This window comes from Phycodurus eques, chromosome 9 (assembly GCF_024500275.1).
Source record: "Phycodurus eques isolate BA_2022a chromosome 9, UOR_Pequ_1.1, whole genome shotgun sequence".
In the NCBI taxonomy this organism is placed as follows: domain Eukaryota; kingdom Metazoa; phylum Chordata; class Actinopteri; order Syngnathiformes; family Syngnathidae; genus Phycodurus; species Phycodurus eques.
Window position 1 is genome coordinate 27,577,848 of NC_084533.1, and position 17,395 is coordinate 27,595,242.

Sequence of the window (17,395 nt, forward strand, 5' to 3'; positions counted from 1 at the left end):
CACGTACGCGATCCGGAAGTGGCATGAAGGAAAATGTACATTCTTGTTATGCAAAAAAAAAAAAAAAAAAAAAAAAAAAAGGGATGGTTGCATCCGGTCCGGAGGTTGCATCATGTGAGATGTTGCAAATTCACTTTGAGTTGCCTGAAGAGCGGCTGAGCCACAAGAGGTTGAGCCACGCTGATGAAATCCATCACATGGATTTCCCTGTCTACTTTTTTTAATGTTTAAAAAAAAAAAAGATTGAAAGCAATATTGATCCGTTTGGCGACACACGGAGGTATTTCCGTGCACTAACCTGGTTGGACACACCTGTCAATGTTTTTATGCAATATAAATACCTGTTGACAATCTAGGAATCTCTTTAAATGTTCCAAAAAAAAAATGACTGGGAAGACATTTTTAAGACTTGTTGATTAGTTTGGCTCGCAATAAACTTTAATTGTTAAAAGAGGACATACCGTATGAAGGGCCTTTAATGGATAAATTAATTTGGCAGCAGTTGGAGGCTGTGGTGTCAAAAGTGTGAGGCTGAGATATTTTCATGTACTCCACAGGTGTGAAATACCCCGTCGAGGCCACATTAACCTTCTCTCATGTTAAAAAAACAACAACACAAAATGGACATATTAAGGGCCCTTCCAAATATATGAATAACTTTGGCAGGACAGTTTAATGTCCTGGTGTGAACGTGCGATGCTGAGAGATATTTTAGTTGCGACATACTTGTCGAGGCTCCATGAACTTCTTAGAAACAAAAAAAGATGACATTGGAAGGACATTTAAATATGATTGAATATGGTGCTCAACATAAGTGAAACCAGGGGCAATTCTCGGATCTGACATTTTAGGGGTGTTTGATCAGCACCCCCAAAAATGGGCTTTAATATCATAACATGTGCGTGACACAACTACTTCTCTTATCCCAATTGAAAGTGAGGGCAGTGGTACCGTCCGTCTACTACCGGAATCGTTAGAAAAACAAAATGTCAGCTAACTCCTACCTGACGGACAAACTGTGACATACGACCAAACGCGGTACAAATGAGGACTGGTATTGACAATCGTGCTGCTGTTGCATGGTTGAAGTTAAGAAACGCGCCACATGACCTGGTTTAAGCCGGCCGGGCAGATCCGCACGCCGACGACTGTAAAAGGCAGCGAGGTCGGAGTCGACCGGGTGGAGCAAACCATTTCTGAGGCCAAGGGGGCTTTGCTGTATTTTTGTTGTCAAAATATGACGTTACAACCAAGTAGTGTGGTTTGACGCTTTTCTAGGTTGTTTCAAAACAACTGGGGGTTTTTTTTTTTTTCACTCTCAAATTGTAGGGGTGCTGGGAATCATTTGAGCGGTTGCTTCAGTAGAACGCATGTAGAACCAACGGTACGACACAAAGATGAAATCCAAAATGTTGCTTGTGAAAGGAAACTCGAGGTCTCGCAAACAAGTTTCTTGGCAACACTGTTTCGCACTTCGGTGTCAAAAGTGTGATGCTTCGATATTTCCGGGTGTGACACAGCTGGGACATCCCCGTCGAGCCCCCTCGCCGGGCCCCTATGCACAGATGCTTCTCAGCACACTCTAAACACACGCACCTCCTCCCCTCACCCAAAAGGTTATTTCAGACACGTCTTTATCTGCCAGCATCTATAAATGCTGCTAAGATTTTTACTTCCCCCCCAAAAATCTGTGTACACTTCTTTTTTTTTTGTGGTTGAAAAGATCAACGGTGCAAACTTGTGCCTGTATTTGCAGCGAGAATCTTCTTTCTTTAAACTTCAAGCGCGATTTGGACTCGCCCGTCCTGCAAAGTGAGGCCCGATTACATCATACGAGGCCCGCGCCTCCTCACCGAGCCCCCGCCGGGCCTGCCTGCTCATTGGTGGCCCGCTGCGAGCCGGCGGCCGCGTGATTGGCTGAAAAAGGAGGGCAAGTCTGCACAAGACCTACTGACAGACTGACATGCAGAAGAGGAGAGCGAGGCCGCCCTTTTGTTGTGCCCTCTCGTTCTTGTGCGGGCACACAAAGGTTGAGCATACTGTACATACGCTGGAGGTCAAATGTCAACTACTGACGCTTCATAATGACTGTGTGTGTGTGTGTGTGTGTTTAAAACGTTTGCACAGGTAATGGACTGAAATTGATCAACTTTGCAGATTTAGCAAAGCTGACGTTAGCTAACGTGGTTGAAAATTGTTGGGTTTTTTTGGTTTGTTTTGTTTTTTTGTCTCCAGCTTCTCAGCCTCCACATGTAATTATACGGTACACATCATTTTAGAGGCGGGATCACTGCTCTGTATTAAATATAAAAAGTATGTTTAGAAATAAATCACCAAATTCTGCGTTATTCTGTTATACAAGCACATACAATAATTCATGCAAGGTAATGGCTGCTCTGTCTTAAATAGTGTGTGTGTGTGTGTGTGCGTGTGTGTTCAGTGTGCTGAGTTCACAGCGGACATCTGCTAACGGCACTCAGACTAGCTTATGTAATAGCCCGCGCCGAAGGAAAAAAAAAGAAATGGGGAAGTCCTGCTCCATTGGCGAGATACTTTCTTTTTTTGCCGCTTTGAAAACACAGCCCTCTGAGTGGAATGCTAAGGTAGCGACAACAAAAGCTGGAATGGGAATAAAAGTGTGTGTGTGTGGGGGGGGGGGGCTCTCTTGTGTGCACGGTCCATTCGAATGTTTGCTCCTCGGGAGCATTAAGACGCACGGACGAAGCAAACGTGTCAGCCTCGAACGACTAACGACTGCGGTTTGTGCAATGTCAGCCTCTAAATATATCGCTCGCGCACACTGAGGGGAAATAACACGACCTTATTCCTGCCCCCCCCCCCCCCCCCCCCCCTTTTCGTTACGACAAGGCGCCACGACCTCGTACGACAAACAACACAGTTAAGCGAAGTCGCCCGCGGGCGCCGCTCGGGACGAGGTCCTCGGGATCCGCCAACGCATCGGAAACGCGTTTGCTCGAGTCGGTCGGGCGGGCGTGAATCGGTGGCTGGAACGCCGCGGAAAAGGTCGAGGCGTGCCACTGACCTATGGATGAACGTCCCAAATCAAAGATGGCACCGCAACTATTCTTAGTTCATCGGCGTTTTACCCTGTCAATTTCATTTATTCTATGTTTCAATTACATTTTCAATAAACAATAGTGACTTTTGAAACACTCTCTATAACAACACGCACGGGCATATATTCTTTATCCTCCGCGAAGAACTACTAATATTATTTGAATAACAAGCCCTTTTTCATATTTTGTGCTGATGTGTCCAGCACGAAATACGCCGATTACGTACGACCCGAGCCGTACGTAATGTGTTCTTCCTTTCTTCAACATTGAATACCGACCAACCCCCAACGCGTATACTTTTGACTTATTATTATTATGACAAATTTCTGAGGGAAATGGTTTGCTGTTGAAATGCTACACATGATCGAGAATAGCCTGAAAGCAGAAAGAAAGACAACAATGTTTGAGCTTGTTGTTTACTATTCAAGCCACCGATAGCGCATTTGACAATGTCGTTTTTTGTTGTTGTTTGTTTGGGGGGTCAAATTGAGCAAACAGTAAATCCCAGCCATTCGTGGAGCATTGGCACAGCGCCCCCTGCAGCAAATAGCGAAGACCAACGTTGCCCTTAAAAAGTGAACGCCAACCGAAGAGAAAAGGCGCCTGCCCGAGCAGCCGAGACTCTCCGATAACCTCTTCCACTAACAACCCGGGCTAAACTTAGCCCCGCCCCCAACATGCAAAGCTTGTCTCTCGGTCGACGTATCACTTCAATGTACTTCCCCCGACACCAACGTATTCGTTGCTTATTTCCACAGGGCTTTACTGCGTTCTAGAAAATGTCAAAGTTTCCCCACTCCCGAGGAACTCCAGAGTTCTAAAGAGTTTGGGCGCATGCGGCAACCCTAACCCCAAACCTAAGACCCGCGAGTTATGCAGCAAACTCCAAACGGGTGCGGCCCGTCGACGAACTCCTCGGACAAAACGGGCCTTGACGTTCACGCGCGTGCCCGCGCTCGCACGCCAACGCAGAATGGCGCTATTGTTCCCCCCGCCGTTGCTGCCGATTAGATGGAAAGTCTGCGGCTCGCCGCCTTGCAAAGACGGCCGCCGTCCTGTGGCGAACATTGCGACGTCGCTCGTAAAGGACTTGTCCTGACAAGGTGCATGCGCACACTGGAAACCAATCCAAACTGTCTGTCTCTCTCTCTCTCTCTGTCAGGCTGCATGGGCACCGCGCCCGCCGGAGCGCTTGCATAACCATATACGTTCATTCCTCAGACGCCCGTGCGTGCGGGTGCCGTGAACACCCATACAGATGCGAGGCGATTGGACAATGAGGATCGGACGATGTGGGCTGCGCTTTCTACGAGCGTGATGCTGAGGGGAGCAACACGCGCAAACAAGCTACAAGACCTCGTTGTCCTCCCGCCGAGAGGAGAGCGTCGGAAGCCGATTCTGCCCAGCCAAACAAAAACACTGCGCATACCAAGCGAGGTTCAGCATTTTGTCAACAACTACGTCAGCAAACAAACCGACGGGTTAACAACAACGTTTCTCCATGCGCAATTATATATAAAGCGTCAGAAGATTCACAGAATCTGGAGAAAAGGCCAAAGCCAAAATAAAACAGCATTGAATGCCCGTGACCTTTGACATCAGCGTAAAGTTGAACAGCCAGCATCTGCGATGGAAAACAAAAATGGTGTCACTTAAACCGCGCGGCAGAAATCCAGCTAAGTCCAATCACAGTGGTAAAAATGTAGATTGTTAGTAGGGCGGGGGGCGGCGGGTGGCCAGGGGTGGCCGCCGTAGACGGAAGGGTGGCCACGCCCCCTCCCCTCCCGCATCATCGGCGGCGGCGGCAACAAAACATTCAAGAAACTCATTCGTCATTTGGCGCATTGGAACGGAGCCCGTCTCGTGTTTGCGTGGGACTTGTCCGGCGAGCGCGTCTGCGGTGCGCTCCGAGAGCGTTAACGACATCGGCGCCGGCCTTCGTTACGGCGGCGGCACAAGGCGCCGTAATTGTGAGGCCCGGCGGCGCACGATGACGCGTTCTTCCCTTGCGCTACGAGACCGTTTGGGCCTGACCTCGCTGCAGGCTTGCACCGGTATGACGTCTTACCCAACGCCGGACTGCGGGCTACCTTTTGGAAAAACTGCAAAGCGCCGTTAGTCCATCTGCTGCATGAGTTTGTATAGTAAATATACTATACAAACTCGAGCTGAAGCCGATTAATCGAGGGTGTCGGCGAGTCCCTTGGTCTTCATGACGCTGTCGTTCACTCGTTTTCTCGAACCGACCGCTGAGGCCATTTTTCCGATTTGTATCCGCTTAAGATTTGGAAAATCGTAGTTCAAATTGGTTCCACTTCATTTACGTTCTACTTTTGTGTTGGTCTCTCGCAGAAAATCTCAATTAAATGTATTCGAGTTTGTGATGTTAAGGTCGCATCGAGTTCTTGGGGTATGGAGGCTTTTTCAAGGCACCTCGGTATGTCTGCCAACTTCCTGTTCCTGTCGAATATCCCTGTCCTTCCTCTGCTAAGTGGGGCAGAGGGAACAGCAATGTGTGGCTGGTCTGTGCCGTTCTTTTTTTTTTATTAGACGTTTTCGTCATGTGCTGTGAACTCATCAGACAAACAGCTAACAAAGACAAATCCGAGCAATTCTGTTGATCTAAATCGCCAGCCGGATTTGCTGCAATTGTCTTGCAGTTGTGTGATTTGATCGCGTGGATTTTTGCCGTCCGTGTGGTTGGGTAAATCGTAGCCTGGCCCCACGCTAGCCCCGCCCACGCTTTCATTTGCCGCCTGCCGCCAGCCGCCACGGAAAGGGGCACCAGACGGTGACATCGCCTGCCAAGCGTGCGCTCTCGCAGCTCCACGCAGGCCGCTGATCACATTGCGACGCAGCCATTGCGCCATCCGCTGAGACTTTTGCCGCGGAGACGTGAGGAAACGGGCGACCGGCGCGTGCCGATTGGCTGCAAATGTTCGCTCTCGGGTTTCTCGAGACACGAGCGCGGGAGCCTCGTGCACGGAGCGTCGGCGTTCACGCTGCTCGGAGGCCTGTTTTTGTCCGGACATGCAACGGGGTTGATGTGCATTCTCAGGAAATGACAGTGCGGCTTTTATAAACGAAACATTGGCGTGTCGCTAACGACGGCGAGCCTCCGGTAATATTCAATACCGTTTCTTCCCAAGCGAAGGGATCCCAAAATGGGTGGCGGATCCTTTTGAATTGGGTTGACGATTGTCAGACTCAATCATATTGTACTGATAATCAAAGCAAGCACACCATTTCTTGGCAAAGGGCTTTTTGATGCATGGTTGTTGCCGTCAATTTTTGTCTTCTTATGTCTTTTTTCAAATCATGACTGTCTAATGAGCGTCAGTATATATTCAAGTTTGGTTATTATTTTGTTTGTTGTTTTATTATCGTATTGCATTATTATTTTATTTGTTGTTTGTGTTTTGGTTTGCATGTTCAGCCCCCGTGCGTAGTTGCTCTGTAATATTCGGCGTCAAATTTCGGTGGAGTTTTTGGATGTTTTGGGAAGGAAATCAATCTGAAATTTGGTCGATGAGCTGAAATTCTTTGGAGAAACGCTGCTGGTCAAATTCACAGAGCTCAACTGTTGACCAATGAAAAAATGGGCTTATGCCAAGTTGCCTTTTTGAGTGGCAAACTAGCATTTATGAAGTTTATTCACACGTCTTTAGTTTGCAATTGCTTAAATAGGAAAGATGTACGAAAACACTGCCATCTTGTGCGACGCCGCCTCCTGTACATCACGCAAAGTTGCCGCTCTTGCATTGCTAATGTCGAAGGTTAGCATCACTGCGTTTTGTAAACGTGCCGTGAGATCTTGGTGGATTTAACGTTAACCTAGTTTGATATCGTCAAAGAACACAAAAGCCCGCCTGTGTTCGCGTCCGTGCGTCGCCGGAGCAGCTGTCCAAAGTCTGGTCGACCCGGTTTACCCGACCATCTTGCCAGACGGTCGCTCGTGCGCACCCCAAAGAGAAAGACCGCAACGAAGGTTCGGCACGATAAAAGCGGCGGACGCCCTTCGTGGGTCGGGCGGCCGTCGTCGTCGCCCTTTAGCGGGGGGTGGGGCAGCCGGATTGGCTGCTTATGGTGAAGCTGTTGCTAATGGAGGGCCTCGGGCCGTCCGTCACGTAGAAGGCGCTTGGAGCGCCGTGCTGTCTATTATACCAATTTGACGGCAGACGTTGGTGATTGACTGACAAGCGCTAAACGTCAGACTGCCTTCTAGCAGAGCGTTATTAAACGCGGTCGCGCCCTCCACGTGGCCGCCATTTCATAAACCAATTTATTGCGGCACCAAACGAAAGCGTTATCACCGCTGACGTGTCGGGGCATTCGGTTTTCATGACGATGCGGATTGTTGGATCAAGGCGGGGGGGGGGGGGGGGGGGAAGAGCTTTGAAAAGGGCGTGCCATTGGAATACACTAATATCCCGGGGCCGCGGTACAAACATTCGATATTCAAACAAGACTTTAAAACGGAAATCAGGAACGCTAAAGTCATCCAAAAGTGGCAGAAAGAACACGCGCAGAACAAAATGCCATTATGTCACAATATTGACAGCGGCGCTAAGCAGTAAATAGCTTTAAATTGACCGGCTTTGTATTTGAGCTCAACATCGGGCGGGCGTACCTAATGAATAGTCCGAGCGTGTCGCGTTAAGTCCGCGTGCTAAATTAAGAGGAATCCTTTTCTGGCCTTAAATCCCCCACAAAGCTGCTATGCGTGCCCACCCAACACAACCTGGAAGCACTTTTTTTTTTTAAAACCCTCCTCATACTGCCATAACGACCAATAGTAAAATACAGTAGTGGACTAGGTCTGTGTGTTGATGGGAGAAAAAAAAATTAAAAAAAATTGTGATACTTTCCCATACCACAAGGGGGAGACCCTGTACCACTCGGTACTTTGAAGTCGAAAAACTTATTTTCGAAAGAGATTAAACAAAAACAAAAAAAAGTCAAATGTTCCAATTATTTATTTGCACAATGTAAAACAAAAGGGGGAGGACAAATGAGATGAGCCGTTAGCAAACAGGATGTGAACGAACAGGGCCACATCAAGGCACGCCCCGTTACACAAGAGAGCCCTTCAAGCATTTCAATAAAAAAAAATAAAACAATAAAAACTAAAAAGGGGGGGGGGGGGGGGGAAGAGGAGGGACAGAATAACCAGCATTCAATGACTCCTATACTGTCAAATCTTTGATTCACGCTGTGGACACAAAGCAAGAGTTGCTGTGCTTCGTCGGGACACTTCGACCGCCACCACGCACACAAAACGAAGTGCAGCGGTCGTCGCCGGTTTGATTTTTTGGGGGGGGGGGGGGGGGGGCGGGGACGCAGAGACAATTTCGGTGACACAGCCCATCACGTCAAGCAGTCTCGAGGAGGCGAAAAGCGCAAAGACGAAGGAGGAGGAGGATGACGACGACGACGAAAGCCGTTCTATCTGATGAAGTTTCCGCCTCCGATCTCTCGCTTGTATCTGTTGGTGACGTGGTCCGCCTGCAAGGTGAGCTTGGACAGAACCCCAAAGAGTCCGCGCAGGTGGAAGTGAAACTGTCGCTCCAGGTCGGCGCTGTCGCTGACGGCCTTGGGCTCCTCCTGCTTGACGGCCATCTCCAGGAAGCCGCCGGTGCTCATCTCCCGCTTGAGGAGACCCCACTCCATGTCGTTCTTCATGGACTTGAGGAGCAGGTAGTGCTCGTACATGTCCCGCTGCTGCTCGCTGGCGCGCCGGTCGTCGTCGTCGTCGTTGTTGTTGTTGTTGTTGTTGGCTTCCGTCCGGCCGGCCGCCCGCTCCTCCTCCAGCGGCACGTCCCGCAGCAGGCTCGGCACCATGATGGTCTCGTCCATGTTGTTGGCCGCCGCGATGAAGCGGTGCATGACGTTGATGAGGGAGTGCTTGTTGCTGGCGCGCTCGCCGCTCATCTGCATCGTGGCTCCTCGGGCGCAGCAGTCGAGGCTCGAAGCTGCAAAAGCAAGCGTCCGACTTCAGCTATTAGGACTCTCAACCGGGCATTAATCCGCCTGCGTGACCTTGCCTTCCTGCGTTCCGAAAAGACCACTTACCTCAATTAGGTGGTGACTCGAGGAAATGCTTGCTGTGGGCCGCTGCTCGTCAAATATCCAAGTGTTGCTGCTGTTGTTGTTGTTGTTGTTGTTGTTGTTGTTGTTTTTGGGTGGGTGGGTGGTGGCTGGCTGCTCCGAGAAGCACCCGCCGTGAAGGAAAAGCACAAATTTCCTCGTCCGACGAACGGCCGAATCCCGTTTTTATAGCGCACAGCCGGCGGCTTGCAGCGTGGGAAGCCAAACCCCGCCCGTGTGCCCGTTTCCGGCGAGTCCATTGGCCGAGGAGCCGGAGGAGGGCGGGGCTTGAAAGCGTATGATCGGTTTGAACCAATCGTAAATCACCTGACGTGTGTCAATCAAAAGCCCTTTCGTGCGCGCAATTAGCAGTCGGTTTCTTTGAAGGTTCGACGACAAACAGCAGCGACGTCGAAATAAAATACACGATTGGTGTTATGCGCACAAAGCGCCTCTTTGTCACACAGCGTGCCGGCAGGCGAGCTGTTTTAACGTCACGCCTCACGGCTACGTTGGTTGGCCGCTAGCGCCGCTCGGCGTTGGTTCGCTTGCACCGCTCATCGTTTTGAACGCTTTAAGAAGTTAAGGGTAACTTGGTTCGTGACGTCAGCGGAAGTGATCATGTTCAATCCGGGAGGGGGGGGATCGTTTTCGGGGAAGTGACTGAATAATAATAAAATTATAAATAATTAATAATAATGTGGGGGTTTTTTTTTTGCATTTAATTTTCTGTAGAATTACTCAATTAAAATGATTTAAATGTATTATATGCATTTACATGCCGGCCTAATTGAAAAGCATTTTTTTTTAAATTCATTTCGCTCATTAAATAATGGTGGTAGTAAAAGAGCAACTGTTAATAAAATATATACTTTTCTGTTAGCTTTTTCATTTATTTTATTTCCATTTGCCAGTGAGAGAATAATGCTTTAAAAGTGAAGATCATAAATGACACTGATAAACACTCAACTTGAAAGCAAAAGTTACTAGACATGCCATTTGGCAACAGTACAAAAGTTAGATCAAAAATATATTTTCTCTCAAGTTGCAAAGACGATAAGGCTCAGATTCAATGGACAATCTCAAGCGATATTAATGTAAAAAAATCTGTTTATTATTAGGATTGTCCTGTAATGCAGGTCACAATAAATGGTTGCTTCGGCTTGTATTCCATAATAATAAAAACATTTGCAAAGGTCGATATTTTAATGCAGCTCATGTTTTAGCCTGTGAGATTAGAATGCTTTCAAAGTTAAGACCTTGAATGACACTGATAACATTCCTCATATTTTAGCAATATAAATTTATACGAACAATGATTATATGTATCATTGTGATTGTGGTGAAAGGTTAAATTTGATCCACACAACGCAACATTATCCAAAAGGAAAAGTAAGTGCAGTTTTACAATAATTCTGTCATAATCTAAAGAGACAAACCTTGCCGTATTCTGGTAACATTTATTAAAATGTCATCCATTCGCAGCCAAGCATTTTTATTTCACTGACTTCAAGTTATCGAGCATCTAAATGCTCAAATAATATAAAGTGTGAAGTGTTCTAAACACATTCACAGTAATGATATCATCTTTATTTGACAGGCTCAAGGACCATAACAAAAAAAAACATGAACAATAATCTGCACACATTTTTTGCAACAGTTTATTTTGACTTCTGCTATCGAAAATAAATATATAACAAAAAAGAAAAATCAACTGCAGTTGTACTGATTATCGTCACATTAATGGAAGAGTTTTTGAAATGATTTATCTGAGTCTTATTTTTTAGAAATCACAAAAACCTGCTATTTGAACAGGGGTGTGTAGACTTTATATCCACTATCTATAAAAAAATAAAGTCCCTCCCCCTCCATTAATGTATAAGTAGACACACAAGTTATGTGAATTCACTTTTTATTTTATTTTTATTCTCCCAATATTTCACATGCATCCGCCGACGAAAAGCAATAAAACACTGATGACTTTGATATGAAAACGTGAGTTGTTGTAATTGGCACTTTACATGCGCCCCCCACACGCACATCCCCTTGTCAGTTTGTCGTCATACTTCCACACATTTGATCAAAATTCTAAAATACGGCTTAGGCATTGAGGGTGAGAAATGTAGACACTTGAAACTTTAGCACAATTAAAAGTGAAAACGTCGACGTCTATCTGGACTTGACGTTGCTTCTTTCAAGTTGAAATGTTTGAAAGGACGCTCCCTTTGCAATATTCCCTTTCTGCTCCTCTGCTGTGTCGCGCGAGCGAATTAACAACAACAACAAAAAACGGAGAGGCGGAGAGTTTGGTTTCTCATGCTTATAAAAAAAAAAAAAAAAAATCAAACGTTTAAAAATCAGGAGGGTCAGTCATTGAAGTCGAGAGCAGCACGCGGAGTCACCTGGAAGGAATAAAGTGTTGAAACATTTATTTATTTATTTTTTTGCTTCAACTGGATGCAATAGAGAGCTCATTACCTGCGAGAGGCGGTGCCAATCTTTACACCATCTCGTACTGGTTGTTGGTTATGTATCGAGACAAGCAGCAGGCCAGGAATATCCCGATGAGCTGAGCACAGGAATTCCCAAGTCCAGTTGATTTGGTTTGTGCAGCCCTTAATCATAAAAACGTCTCGAAGGGCTTCACGGGTCACGTGGACGCTCCACTTACGACTCATTATTTTTTCGCTTCGCTCAAGGCGGCGGCGTATCCGAAGCTCGCTCCGAATTTAAAGTTTGAGCTTGCAACATGACGGAACAAAAAAACAAAACAACAACAACAACAAAAATCTATTCAAAAAAATCCGCCGAGCGAAGGCTCGTAACGCGAGAAACTTGGAAGTTGCGGCACGCGCAAGTCAAGGTAGCGCGCCCGACTTCAGCGAGGGGGGGGGGGGGGGGGGGGGCGTTGCGACTTATCATTCGCGAGTACCTGGAAGAAGGCGATTCCAAAAGAGATCCCGGCAATGATGCCCAGGTTGGACTCCATCACGTTGGTCACCAGTGAGAAGCAGCCCTGCGCACGCACGCACACACAAAGACAACACTGACTCTTTGGAATTGCCATGGGGGGGGGGGGGGGGGGGGTTCATGCAAACGCCACACTGGAAGGCAGGAACAAAGACTTGAACCCCGAATTTCTAAACTTTCGAGCCGATGTACTAATGCGCAAGTCCACCATGCAACCAGCAGAGGGCGCGAAGTAAGTCAGGCTCCATCAAAGGCGAGTCAAAGTAAGTCGAGAGACGGTGACAGGAGAGGGCGCCATATTGTTACACACTCTGACGTCACATAATGTCACTTTGGCGTCGCTAGGCCTATTTTAGGGGGCACTTCAGCCCCCCTAAAAACGTGTCAAGCGTGGGATTAGCGCAAGATCACCTGCAACCCTAATAAGGACAAGCGCTATACAGTAGAAAGCGGCGAGATGAATATTACATTCAAGATTATAGAATAACGTCCGCACAAACTAAGAGACCGTTCAGCCCACGACACAATTTAGTGGACGTGGAAACTCACGGTGTCGTACACTTCATTCCGAGCCTTGTCCAGGTCCTTGAGGGTCTCGGGGGGGCAGTTGGTGTTGACTTTGCAGCAACTGGCGGGGATGCCCTGCTCTTTGAAGTAGTCCGTGTCGGCCCAGTCCGTGAAGTTTTTCACGCCGCAGCATTGCAACTGCACGTGAAAACAACAACAACGTGTGCAGAAGAAAAGGCGGTCAAATATTACAAGAAAAAACACATTTTATTATTTACGATTCATGTAGTTCTAACTAAGCACATATTTAACTGAAAAATAACAAATGTGTAAAATATGTAAATATTATTCTAAATAATAAAAGTTCAATTGCCTTTTTTTGTTTTATTAAATAGAATCAATTTAGATATATATAATTAAATATTTAATTTAAAAATAGTGAAATGTATGTATAAATGAATGTTGCAATGTTTTGTAATAATAAAATGAATTTATTATTTACTTTTACTTATTAAAATCCGGCAAATGATAAAAGAATTCTTAAAAAACAATTTCTATTTTAATAATTATAATTTATCAAGCATTAAAAAAAAATGGAATAAATATCTACAATAATTTATTTCACGAATATTCTTTTTAAGAAGAACATAATGAATCATAATGTAAGTGAATTAAAAAAACCGAATCAATTTGAGGAAAACACGGCTAAATGAATGGCGCAATTGTTCGAGAAATCTCGATCACGAAAACGCTGGTTGGGCCAGACGAAAGAACCGAAGGGCGACTACTTACGGTCCGTTGGATGGCATCCACCGCACTTCTGCCGCTTTCCGTGCTGTTGTACGACTTGACTGCGTTTTTGTACGCGCTGCCTAACTTGGCCTTGATCTGCAAAAGTCCAACCCAAAAAAGGAACGACGTTCTCGTCCGCCTCTTTTCACGTCGCGCTTCTTTGGCCACCGATAACTCACCTCGTGCCGGAAGACGAAGCCCGATATTCCGGCCACCAGCTCGGCCAGGAAGACCACGGTCAAGAACATGGCGTACTGCGCAAAGAGAGAAAGCTTCAAACATACCGCGGAGATCATTCAAAGTAGCCGTCCGGGTGCCCGCTGACCAGTTTCAGCATCCACGGGCTGCCGCGGCACGTGGCGAAGCAGCCGAACAGCCCGAAGACGATGATGGCGGCGCCGGTGCCGATGAGGACGTACGGCGCGTTGGTGGTGTCGTCGGACACCAGCGTGATGTACGCCTCCAGGTTGACCTTCCCCCACACGCCCACCGCCAGCAGGATCATGCCCGTGAACTGACGACGAGGAGCGGCCACAATCAGCATCGCCGTATCATGACATACGCCGGCACGAGGACTTCCACCCGAGTACGATACTCGATAATGCAATGACGCTTTGCGATCGTAATGAAGATGTTTCGCTTCAGGGCAACTCGGCAACACGCCATTTTTAAGACAGTCGGTCTCAGTCCACGGTCTATAAGGTAGAGGTGCAAAAATTAATCGACGACTAGTCGATTATCAAATTCATCGACAACTATTTTGAAAATCGATTCTTCCGTTGGAGTTATTGTTGAACTTAAAATTGTCCAAATCCTCAGAATTTCAGCCTCTCAAGACTAAATAGTCTCCGATTTATGTCGTTCTCCATGAAAGCAGATTATCTTTGTGTTTTTCGTCAAGACACGAGACACTTGCAAACATCTGCTTTTACTTTGGAAAACAATCATCAACATTTTTGCCGATTTTCTGACAGATGTTACGGATCAATTAAGTCATTGAATCATCATCAATTTGTGCATTTGCTGCACTGTCAAACTGAAACAATGCCCTGGTTTTGTAAAAAAAAAAAAAAAAAAAAAAAAAAAGCGCACTACAAGTGAACTTTGTGTTGACTGCAGATTGTGTTTGCAGCGTGCAAAGATAAAAACCAGCAACAACAATCATTATCTTCTCCGTGTGTGTGTGTGTGTGTGTGTGTGTGTGTGTGTGCTATCTTCAATTAGAGCTCTAAACGTTACGATTAAGATCTGCTGTTTGTTTTGTTTTTACATTCAAGTTTCAGTAAACCCAGTAAAATAACAATCATAATCCGTTTAATTATGGTAAATGGGCTTTTCTGCTTGTCTCGTCGTTGGATTTTGGACTAATGACGTGAAATGATTCTAAAAGGGTTAGAAGGTTTTTCAAGTGTAACGGAGTGGTAACATTTTCAATATAGATTCAAGTCAACTCTTTGCTAAACTTTTTTTTTTTTTTTTTAAATCATTTAAATTGGTCTGGGAAAGGAACAAACAGACGTTAATGTGTGCGTGACCAGTGACTTCATCAGTTCCTTTAATCAATGGACAACGATTTAATTCCATTTGTTTTGATTTATTAATTATTTTTTTTACATTTAGCTTGTGATGTCAATATAAACCTTAATTGGAATAAAACTGTGATTCAAATTGAAGAAATTAATAGAAAAGAATGCTATTAATTAAATACCAACACAAAATTATGCCTGTGTCCCATCTTAATATTGAATGTTGTTGTTTTTTTTTTTTTAAAGAAAAGGAATAAACAAAGTAAGCTAATGGTGACATCACGTTTTTAAGTCCGCTCATTGATTAATCGTCGGTAGCTTTGAACTCAAATCTCATTTCAATGTTTTAATTTAACTTGTCTTGACTTTATGATGTCAATAAAACCCTCAACATCTTTAGACAGACTACAAATGGACTTAGACGCAGCCCGTGTGGCACAGCACTTAGACGCAGTCCGTCGCGGAACACTGAGAATCGCTGTTCTAGTTTGTTGGTCGTGTTGGCTCGGGAAGGGAAACTAAACAGTAAAGATAATGCATTGATTGCGTGCGTGACCGGTGACGACGTCATGTTTTAAGTCCTTTCTGATCCAAAAAACAAACAAAACAAACCAAAAAAAAAAAACAAAGAAAAAGGCAGCTGAGGTATGAAATATTTTTTTAAAATATATATATATTGGCCTTAAATGTTCTGCTTGTGATGTCATTATAAACCTTAATGTCTTTTAATTGTGTACAACAAATTACAGTTTAAGAAGTGTGTGGGGGGGGGGGGGGGGGAGAGAAACTGCAGTGTTTCTAATAAACTAGCGTGTGCGTAAGCAGTGACGTCAGCTTTCAGCACAACGGGTTAACATTTGGTTTTTTTTTTTTTTTTTTTTTTACTGTGACCAAGATTTTTTTTGTTTACTTGTCTTAGCTTTCTGCTTGTGGAGCCCTGATAAACCTTGACGTCTTTCTGGACTAAACATTACATTTTATGAAAAGAAAAGATTTCTGTATCATTTCCAGCTATTGTGTGCGTCACGAGTGTCGTCATTGCGTTTTAAATCCTCTTTAATCAATCGCCGGCGGCTGAATCACGGCAAAATAAAATAAAAAAAAAAATTAAAAATCAACTATGACGAATGCTATATATAACTGTACGTAATTTCCTAAGTTTACAACGTCATTTGGGCTCTTGTTTTAATGAGCGCTTGTTAGCCTCTTTGTTGTGACTGTTAGCTTGTTCTCCGGCCCCCCTTCCCCCCTTCCCCCCTTCCGCCTCCCCATCGACACGGTCGCCGCTCACCCAGAAAATGAGGCTGTACGAGATGAGGAAAGTCTTCAGGCAGGTGATGACCGGCTTCGTCTGAAGCCGCCGTGAAGGCGGCGACATGTTCGGCTTCTTTAGTTTGGCGTAAAAGTCAAACAAATGAAAGCTCTCCTCAAGGCAACCTCTGAAGAAGCCAAAGTTCTTGTGTGTGTGTGTGTGTGTGTGTGAGGGGGGGGGCGTCCAAGCGCAAATGGGAAGTGACGTCATTGACCCGGTGTCGCTTTCCAGGGAGAGGAAAAAAAGGGATCCACAATCCTACAAAAGTCAAGTTAGCGATCTTGTTTAAACCTGTTAACATCCGGCGCTGCTTTCACAATAAAATAATGGCCTCGCCGGTGACTGGCGAAGGAGACCTCCAAAGCACCCGTAGGAACTGCCAACGACTCCAATCTCTTTGTTTTTAACAGTGTCACCGCAGAGCAACCAAAGAGATATCATATTTGTATAAAATGAGGTTATACATTTAACTTTTGTCTGGAGACACCAGTCAAAGGGATTATTTGTTTTTAGCACATTTGGGTTCAAACAATCGTGTCATCAACCAGTTGTTTTGCGTGTTATTGCGGCATACACAGGAAGCCCAGTAACTTGTTTTCCGGGTTTGGCCAAGGGACGTTCCGCATTTAGCGGCTTCAGACAAAGTCATTTGATTGAGATAAATCAGCAATCATTTTAGTATTATTAATATTTTATGATGAACGTGCGTTAACTTCCTGCTGCGTCAAGTTAGCCGTCATTTTAAAAGCGTTACTCTCCGGCCTTGCTTTCAAATTAAAGTCAGTGACGGGGGAAACAAATTGCATATTTAGTCCACGTAATTTTTATTCATATATTTTATCGAGAAGTACTTAAAATGTAAATCTGTGATATAAATTCAGTGCTATAATCAATCGAATGAACGTAACAGACAAATTGTTTATACTTTATTCTGAAGGTAATCACACTTCCTGTTGGGTGCTCGCTAGTTTATACAGGAGTGACAGTCAATAACCATAGTCGTGAAGCGATTAAAACAAGTCTATCAATTATAAGAATGTAGTTAACAACTGTAAAAAAAATGTATGTGTATACATCGACGAACAAACTAACACTTTAAATATTTGATGAATTAGTTTAAAAAA

General features: G+C 45.3%; 2 protein-coding genes across 2 annotated transcripts; both read right to left on the minus strand.

Annotated features, from left to right (window-relative positions):
• Nucleotides 1–8,041: 8,041 nt before the first annotated feature.
• On the minus strand, nucleotides 8,042–9,727 carry mid1ip1l (MID1 interacting protein 1, like). Its single transcript, XM_061685754.1, has 2 exons — nucleotides 9,150–9,727; nucleotides 8,042–9,049 (listed from the first exon to the last, which is right to left on the minus strand). Exon 2 carries the CDS (start codon nucleotides 9,012–9,014, stop codon nucleotides 8,523–8,525), a length of 492 nt encoding a protein of 163 aa, XP_061541738.1. The 5' UTR covers nucleotides 9,015–9,049; nucleotides 9,150–9,727; the 3' UTR covers nucleotides 8,042–8,522.
• Nucleotides 9,728–10,823: 1,096 nt separating this feature from the next.
• Nucleotides 10,824–16,500, minus strand: tspan7 (tetraspanin 7). Its single transcript, XM_061686467.1, has 8 exons — nucleotides 16,251–16,500; nucleotides 13,759–13,947; nucleotides 13,613–13,687; nucleotides 13,434–13,529; nucleotides 12,684–12,839; nucleotides 12,097–12,180; nucleotides 11,643–11,733; nucleotides 10,824–11,566 (listed from the first exon to the last, which is right to left on the minus strand). The coding sequence occupies exons 1-7, from the start codon at nucleotides 16,479–16,481 to the stop codon at nucleotides 11,665–11,667; spliced, it is 900 nt and encodes a 299-aa protein (XP_061542451.1). The 5' UTR covers nucleotides 16,482–16,500; the 3' UTR covers nucleotides 10,824–11,566; nucleotides 11,643–11,664.
• Nucleotides 16,501–17,395: the final 895 nt, after the last annotated feature.